At 51.9% G+C, this 9,140-nt stretch overlaps 1 protein-coding gene across 1 annotated transcript; it reads left to right on the top strand.

Annotated features, from left to right (window-relative positions):
• Nucleotides 1-115: 115 nt before the first annotated feature.
• On the top strand, nucleotides 116-8,917 carry LOC132397032 (claudin-7-like). The gene is made up of 4 exons (XM_059975267.1): nucleotides 116-480; nucleotides 4,065-4,229; nucleotides 7,433-7,517; nucleotides 7,939-8,917. Exons 1-4 carry the CDS (start codon nucleotides 258-260, stop codon nucleotides 8,102-8,104), a joined length of 639 nt encoding a protein of 212 aa, XP_059831250.1. The 5' UTR covers nucleotides 116-257; the 3' UTR covers nucleotides 8,105-8,917.
• The last annotated feature ends 223 nt before the right edge of the window (nucleotides 8,918-9,140 follow it).

Here is a 9,140-nt window from a genome sequence, read left to right as displayed (position 1 = left end):
TTGTTTTGTCTGTTACATTCGCTGAAACCACGGGAACGCGCAGTGGATGTCTTCCGTGTCGAAACTCGGGCGGTTTCCCAACCGAAACCCGACGCGCGTCCCCGAGGAGGCGGGGCGCGCCCCCGCGGCCTGCTGTTAAAAACAGGTGAAGGTGGGGCCGTTGCAGGTAGAAGAGAGCGGCGTCGGAACGGGACGGGACAGGTCAGCTCAGCTCAGCTCTTTGATTTCAGGTTAATCTCGGCGCCGGGAGCGAACCGATGGCCAACGCGGGGCTGCAGATTTTGGGGTTTGTCCTCGCTTTGCTCGGCTGGATCGCCGTGGTGGCCAGCACCATCATGCCCCAGTGGAAAATGTCGAGTTACGCGGGCGATAACATTATCACGGCACAGGCGGTGTACCAGGGGCTGTGGATGAACTGCGTATTTCAGAGCACCGGACAAATGCAGTGCAAGGTGTACGACTCCATCCTGGCGCTGGGAGGTGAGCGAACGGCGTCGTGCCGGGGTTTGCAGTGGAGGGGTAAACAATGAGGCAGGTCTGTTTGTTTGCACAAGATCCCCCTGGCGGTTAAACAGCCCTCTTCACCCCCCCCCCCCCCCCCACACCGCACCACCCCCGGTGTTGTTTTACCCAGACTGTCCTCTAAATTGAAGGTGGCAAGTTACCAAACTAAGGCCCCGGCGTGATCTTGTACTCTCCCGGAGTTCCCCCCCGCCCGCCGAGTCTGGGAATGAAACAAAGAAATCTGCGATCCGGGCGGGCACCTATTCTGCGCCGGGCCCGATTGTTCAGAAATCGGGAAAGCGCTCTGAGTTTTGCACTCGTTCTGTTGAGGCTTTTTTTCCATATTTATTTTGTCTTATCGCGTTGGTTAAATGTACACAACTGTTGATAAAAGCGCTTGAGGCCAGATTAGGATTGAAAATAAACCACAGGTCCTTAACGGACGTTCGCGGAGAGCGGAGCTGGATTTGGAGAGGAACTTCTCGGGGCCGGTGGGTTGGTGGTGTTACCTGTCCCTTTAAGGATTTGGGTTGGGCGGAGGGGTGGGGGGGGGGGGAACTATGTACCGAGAGGGTCCTGGCTGTTGCGTGTTGGTTAACCTCCACCCTCTGCTTTCCTGGGGCTCTGGGTGTGTCTCCGACAGGTAGATCAGAGCAAGATTCCGGTCTCGTCCGTTCCTCGGTTCCCTTCGCATCCCCACGCGCGGAAAATGATTCCCCCCCCCCGCAGTTTCTTTCTGCGGAGGGTAGGTGTTTGCGCAGAGGGGAATGTCTCCTCGTTTCCTGTTTGATTAGGGGGTCCTGTGACCCTCAGCCACACACCCCCAGCTCTTTTGCCCCGTAACTGAGAGACAGCGAGCTGTCCCCGCCCCAGCCCTGGACCCTCTTGCTGAGTCTCCTGAACTGTTGGAGAGAGTTCCTGTTTTGAGAGAGCGGGAGGGGGTGCAGAGTCCGACTCGAACGAGGAAATACCTCGGCGGCCAGTCGTGCAGTGGGAAGGAGGAAGGGTTCAGACCCGCCGCAGGTGCGGAGCGCAGCCGTTCCCGGGCCGCCACCTCGAGTAACGAGTTTACCGAGCTGGAGACCCGGGGAACAGCGGCTCTTCTCCGGCCCCCGCAAGGTGGGGAGCGCGGAACAAGGAGAGGTCACTTCTGGAAAGAAATCTCAAGTATTTCTAGATTGCGATGTCTGAGGCGGAGACCGAGTGGACAGCCAGATACGTTTGTTTTTCTCAAGGCAGAAATGGCTAATTCAAGGGAGGTATTATTTTAAGATGATTGGAGAGAATTTCGGGGGGGGGGATTTAGAGGGACTGTATATTTTTACACCAAGATTGGTGGGTTCATGGAACACACTGACAATGAGTTGTGGAGGAGGAAGAGACATTGGGGGCATTTAGATCGGAAGCTGGAGGAAAGGCTTTGATTGGTTTTGGAGTAGGTTAAAAGGTCATTGTGGGCCGAAGGGCCTGTACTGTGCTGTAATGTTTCTAAGCACCCCCCCCCTCCATTTTCTTACTCCTCTGACAACTCTTTGCAGCTGTACATGAACAAGACACGAGGTTAATCTCTGATCTGATCCCCTGCAGATTATCTATTCTGCAGACGTTGAAACACAGGGAAATGTGTCACAGAGCTTGGGCCTCCGACCTCCTGTCCCTGGCTGGGACTGGCAGGTGCTGGAAGTCTGAGAAATTCCACGGGATGGGCAGCGTTAATTGGGGGGGGGGGGGGAGGTAAACAGTCAACGTTCCGCGTTGAGATGGCATCCTCCATAGATGCTGCCTGACTTGCTGAGTTTCTCTCCGGCATTTGGTTTAATTGGAAAGTGCCCATTCCAACTTCCAACTATGTGAAGAGTTAGGTGTTTGTACCTGCCGATTACTACCCCCACTGTCCCTCTTGCTTCGTGTTGACTGTGGAAGGTTAGCTGGTTAACCAGGAGTGACGTATAAACTGGCAGTTAGGCTGTGACCACACGGTTCCCCTTGCCTAGATTCCACTTCCTTCTGTAGCAAACCTGCAGCCCCAGGTAATCGGCTCCGTTAACCCACTCGCAGGTTCACTGGGGTATGACTTCCTCAAATTTGGAGCTGTTGTAGAGTGAGATTGGGGAAGAGAATGCAGTTACTTCCTGCCCTGAATTTTTAAGGAATAATCTAATGTCCTTGTGGTTAGGTTTTTAATTTCCTGTTTTTTTTTGTTGTTGACTGTGTTTAATTTGCATGGGGTGTGATTTTTAATTGTTCTCTAGGCCAGTCTTGCCCCGGTTACTTTTCCAAAGGCACTGTGTCACCTTTATTTATAGAGTGCCTGCTCAGACGAGGGCTGCTGAAACTCTTATACTAGACCGATGTGGGATGCAGTTCCCCTCTGCACCATCTCTTGGAGGACTCTTAATCTGCCCTTTCACAGAAAGGAGGCAGTGGAATAGCAGCAAGGTTAGCGAGGTGCTTTACAGCATTGGGGTTCAACTCCTGTTACAGTCTGTCGGGCCGTGGAGGTTTCCTCCCACACTTCGTTGCTCTATTGCCAGAAGAAGGCGTCACAGGCAGGCTGCCCCACCCCCCCCAGCCGTCAGAGCTGGTTATTGACGCAGTTATCTCCTTTCACAGTGACACCACTGATCTGTCTTCCTTCTGGTTGGAGGCCAACAGCAGAGGCCCTTTGGCCCATCTAGTCCATGCTGAACTAGTAATCAGTCTAAAATCCGCATCTGGACTGCAGCCCTCCATCACCCTCCCATCCACACTTCTCTTAAACGTTGCGATCAAACCCGTGTCCACAGCTCTTGCTGGCAGCACCTTCTCAGTTCCCTCACGGGCTGCCCTGAAGTATTTCGCCTTTCAGCCTGACCTGTAGCTCCTAGTTGCAATCTTGCCCAACCTCAGTAGGAGGTGGGGGGGGTGGAGAGTTGGGTATCGGGACCATCCCCTGCAATCCTTGTGGGAGGGGGCTGTAAGTGGGCACTAAATTACACAAGGCATGTCCTTTCTGGATTTGGGGATGGAGGGCCAAAGACATGGGGTGTGTAAGCAGATTGTGTGGGCTGTTGTGCTGGCAAGAGGTTCCCAAGAATGATACCAGGAATGGAAGGGTTAATGTATGAGGAGTGTTTGATACCTCTAGGCCTATACTTGCTGAACTTTAGAAATATGAAAGGTGGTGATGAAATCTCATTGAAAACTACTGCATATTGAAAGGCCTAGATGGAGCGGAGACTAGAACCAGAGAGCGCAGCCTCAGAGTAGAGGGATGTCCCTTCAGAACAGAGGTGAGGAGGAATTCCCTCAGCCTGCGGGCAGGGAATCTGGACTTCAGGTGGCTGTGAAGGACATCGTTGGGTATATTTAAAGTAGAGGTTCAGAGGTTCTTAATGAGTGAGGCTGAAGAATTGGGTTGGGAGGGAAAATAAATCAGTGACAGAACAGACTTGAGGGGCCGAATAACCTGTTTTTTCCCCCTCTCTTGCCTTTATGACCCATGAGGCTCCATTCCACCCCCTCCCTGTGTGCCCGGTGATCCTTCATCTGGGTTCTAACAAGTTCTCTCTCTCTTACAGCTTCGCTGCAGGCAACCCGGGCGTTGATGGTGGTGGGCATCGTGGTGGGTGTCCTGGCAGTTGGCATCAGCACCGTGGGCATGAAGTGCACCAACTGTGGGGGTGACGACAAGGCCCGGAAAGCCCGCATCGCCATGGGCGGGGGCATCGCCTTCATCCTGGCAGGTGAGAACTGCCCCGGGTCCCATTCCCCGCCCAGCATGGGAGCCTCCTGCCAGATTTGGGGGGCGGGTGAGGAAAGGGGTCTGGTGGGACAGAGGGGAGGGGGTGCAGATTCATAGTTTATTTATTGGACTAGATGGGCTGAATGGCCTGCTTGTAGTGGCCGATGAAATGTACAGTTTGTGCTGACTGCCAAATGCTCCAGGGGTGTGTTTTGACCTCAGGACCCGGTGGCCTTGCTGTTCAGCGAATTCTGGCCACGTGCCTCCTGCCCGCACGGACCCCCACCTGAGCTCCAAACCAGGTGCGGAGGAGGGTAATTGCCCCCCCCCCCCCCCCCCCCCACTGTCTGTGTGCCTTGGCCTGTCATATCCATTGTGGGATTGGGCCATTTGGCCCATCAAGTCTGCTCCACTGTTCCATCATACCCTTCTCAACCCCATTCTCTTGCCTTCTCCCTAAGACCTTGGTTCCTTGACTAACCAAGAAGCCAATAGCCTCCATTTTAAAAATACCAATGACTTGGTCTCCACAGTCATCTGTGGCAATGAATTCCACAGATTCACTATCTTCTGCTCTAAAGGACATCCATCTATTCTGAGTCTGTGCCCTCTGGTGCTAGATGCCCACTGTAGGAAATACCCCCTCTCTAAGGCTTCCATTCTTCAGTGGATTTCAATGGGATCCCTCGTCATTCTTCTAAACTTCAACGAGTTCAGGTCCAGATCTCCAGCAGCTGCACACTCTTGGCTGTCTCTGGATTCTCCCTTCGGGGTGGGAGATAGACTGCCCTGTATCCTCTAATGGGGGATGGGGTGTTGCTCCCCAATATCCTTGATCCAGGCCCCAGCATTCCAGGGATTAATATGGAGGTCAAAGTCTACTGTGAAGAGGTGGGGAAATGGCACTGAGCAGGGAGGTCATTCAATCATGTAAATCTGCACCCTGCTTCATGGGACCCTTTCTGTCTTTCATCCCAAGTCAAGTCCTAAGCACCTCAGTTTGATCCCTGCATCGTTCCAGAATGAACACTGCTTTGTACTGTCCTGTTTTGATGGACCTTTCCCACAAGCTGTTTCCACCCCTCCCTTCTCTGACCTTGGTTTACAGATAGCCCAGTGCTCTCCCAGACCACTCCCCTCCCTCTCTTTCGATACCTGATCACGTCCCTCTGTTCCTTTACACTGGTGGTCCTGCACCTGCACTTGATGATTTCCCCTCGATGTTCCTCGTGTGAACTGGACACCCATAGTGGGGTGGGGGGGGGGGAGAATAAATTTCCCTTTCACTTAAACACTGAAAGACTTGCCCTGCCCTTGGGTTGATCTTGAGGATCGAGTGTGGTGTTTGTGTTGAAACAAACACAGCCTGTGGATGTGTGGAGCCGGCCCACGAGTATCACCACACAGTCCCGCACCAACAGAGCCCCTGCACAATGGAACAATCCCGGAACAGGCCCTTCAGCCCACAGTGTTGTGCTGAGCCAATTCAATTGGTAATCTAATGACCAACTAAACTCTTCTGCCTGCACAACTTTCCATTTCCTGCACATTCATGTGACCATCTAAATCTCTCTTAAAACCTTCTGTCACCCTCTACCACCACCCGGCAGCCACCACTCAAAAATTTACCCCTCACATCTCCTTTAAAATTGCTCCCTCTTACCTTAAGTGCCCTCTGGTATTAGACATTTCCTCGCTTGGGAGGGAACAGATACTCTATGCCTCTCAAGCTTATAAACCTCCATCAGATCTCCCCTCAGCATCTTCTGCACCCTCCTCAAAGTCTCAATGCCCTTCCTATAGTGGGGGCAACAGGAACTGTGTGCAGTACTCCAGGTGTGGCCCAACTGGAATTTTATCAAATTGCAACGTAGTCCTGACTTTTGAACACTGCCTCGACTAATAAGGGCAAGCCGCCTGAACCGCCGTATTGAACTGTGTAGGTGCCTTCAAGAAGCTGTGAACTTGGGCCCCAAACACCCTCTGATCAGCAAGTCTGTTGAGGATCTTGTCCTTAGCCATCTCCTTGCAAAGTGCAACACCTCACATTTATCTGGCTTAAACTCCATCTGCCATTTCTCAGCCCATATATACAACTGATCTATAATCGCACTATATTCTTTACACTACTTACAGCTCCACCACTCTTGCTAAAATCTACAAACTAACCCACCCATCTGCATTTTCACCCAGGTTATTTGTGTACATCACAGACACCAGAGGTCCCACCACAGATCCCTGCGGAACTCTACTGATGTGAGACCTGCAGCTCGAATCAGTTCCTCACCCAAGACCCTGTCTTTCATGTGCGAGGCAGTTCTGAATCCAAACAATCCATTTTTCTTAATCTTCTGGATGAGCACAGCCATGCTGGCTACCCATAATTATTAGGCTGTGGGTTTCCAAATGCTCATATCATTAAGATTCCTCTCCACTGATGTGAAGGTCCCCAGTTCCCTTGAATAAAGGAACAGCATTGCCTACTCTCCAGTTCTCCAGGACCTTGACTGTCTAGCGAGGTCACACAGATATTGGTTGAGGCCCCAGCAATCTCATCACTTGCCCCTATCAATAACCTGGGGTATAACCCATCAGGCCCTGTGGACTTGCCCACTTTAATGGGACCCAATGACCCCCTCCTTTGCTTTGAAATACCCTCCAATATTAATACTCTCAGCTCTTGTCTCTCTATTCCCCCACGTTCTTAGTAAATACTGATCGTTCAGGACCTCGACCACTCCCTCTGCATCCAAGCAGATGCTCCCCTCTTTACCCTTGAGTCTCTCTAGTTATCCTCTGCCTCTTGATGTATGCACAGAAGCCCTTGGGATTTTCTTTGATAGATCTTGCCAAGGACTTTTCATAGCCTCGCGATGTTCAGTGGTTCCTCCCTCCCCACCCTCTCTCACATACACAGATCGGCTGCCTCCGGCTAGGGCATCGGTCTGATCCTTGTTCCGAGTCTTCCCTTGCTTTCTAGGATTGGGACTTACCACCCACGTCCCTTAGCCCTTTTAAATTCCTGAGGTTGACTCTGTTTCCCTCTCCCTCCCTCTCTCCTCCAGTCTCCCCCACCCCAAGCTCCTGTTTATATTTCAAAGTGTCTTGTCTGCCCTTTGGCCCTTCTACTCCCTGTGGGGAGGAAATTGAGAGCTTTTGCTTGGTAATTGCGAGAAACTGTCACAACTTGCCTCTCCTCCACAGGTCTCTGTGTACTGATTGGCGCCTCCTGGTTTGGGAACCAGATTGTGAAAGACTTCTACAACCCATTCACCCCTGTCAACACAAAGTAAGTCCTTCCTGTTGACTGCACAGTGGGGAGGGGAGGAGAAGGGAAGGGAGGCTTGAGGTGGCAGGGTTTTGGAATTTAACCAGTCATGTCCCTGTGGGATTGGCAACCTCTTGCAAAACTCCTCGGTGCCAGGCTGGTCTGTGTTCGGTGCCTGTCCCTGTCCCACCAAGGGCCTGGGCTGCAGGTGTGGGAGATGGGGCAGAATCTATACCAGGATGGGGGGGTGGGGGTATTTGGGACAGTAGCCTGATGAGAGTGGGAACCTGAGGTGTGTGATTCCAGGTTAGCACACGTATAGAGGGTGAATATTGGGGAAATGGGAAGGACCCCAGATGGGTGAATGGCTCCCCACGATGGGATTGTGGTCTCATTCTGTGCCTCCAATGCTGAACGGTGCTGTGACATCATTTCCTTTCAGGTACGAGTTTGGGTCTGCGATCTTTGTCAACTGGGCTGGGGCTGCCCTGGTGCTGATTGGTGGTGGGATGCTCAGTTGCTCCTGCCCCGGTAAGAGTGGCTACCCCACATCCTACCCGAAATCTAAGGCTCGCTCCAAGGCCTCCAGCAACAAGGAGTTTGTGTGAGGATCAGTCGGGGGTCATTTTTGAAGAGGAGTATCTCCACGAACTGTTGATCAAAAGATTCTCTGTGGGATGCTGAATGAAGAAGGAATTTTTGTGAATTTAAACAGAACGTTGTACATTTTGTGCTTTGATTTATTTTAAACATTTATCTTGTGTATTTTTTTTGTTTAGAGTTTTTTTTTAAACTGAGGGGAGGGACTGGGGTTTTGACAGATTGTGATGGATTAAGTTTTCCTGCTTCAGATAGCTCTGGACGAGGAATTTAAAAATAATAATGTGTTTGGGAAGGGTACTCAAGGGACGAGTTTCGAACCGAGAGACTTGGCCTTGGCACGGTGCTGAGTCTGAACGCGTCTTCGGGAAGAAGTGTGGCTGATCTTCGTGCTAGGGAAAAGGACAGACCAGTCCTGATTCCGTTACCTTGAAACTGGCATCCAACTGATGGTGACTGTTCTCCCTCTCACCAACCTGTTTCAATCGCCTCTGGTACCCGATCCTGCCCTCAGCACCTCCAAGATGGAATAGTCCAGTCCATTATCCACTCCGCTGAGGCAGAGAATCTCTCCCGGGGATAATGGAGGGTCCATTTGGAGAGTGGGGACCGCGTTCTTTCTCCCTGCCCAATCCTGCTCCTCTGAAAGGTTACAGTTCGTGACCTGTGACATTCCGGGTGGGGTCAGATTCCTTCAGTGGAAGGTGGGGTCTGTCTTGCCAATACTCCCACCTATACTTGAGGGGTTTTAAAGAGTTATCTGGTTTTATTTAAAACATGTGCATGTACATTTCTTTTCTTAAATAAAGTTCATAATCTGCTGGTGTGGTGATGATGTGAGTTCTCTGCTTGCCCTGGGCAGGGGGGGGGATCTATTGTTGGCACTGCCTTTGTCCTGACGGGCAGATGTTGGGGTTTGAGTCACCACTCATCTCTTGGTAGATTGGGGGGGCATGGGTGGAGTCCCTGGCTTGGAGGAGGAGGGGGGGGAGAGACGAGACAAAGACTCGTACTCTGTCCAGAGACCCTCTGCATGTTGAGAGG

The sequence above is a fragment of the Hypanus sabinus genome, chromosome 7 (assembly GCF_030144855.1).
Source record: "Hypanus sabinus isolate sHypSab1 chromosome 7, sHypSab1.hap1, whole genome shotgun sequence".
NCBI classification, from domain to species: domain Eukaryota; kingdom Metazoa; phylum Chordata; class Chondrichthyes; order Myliobatiformes; family Dasyatidae; genus Hypanus; species Hypanus sabinus.
Note: the sequence above shows the minus strand (reverse complement) of the source record. Positions and strands in the feature narration are given on the sequence as shown.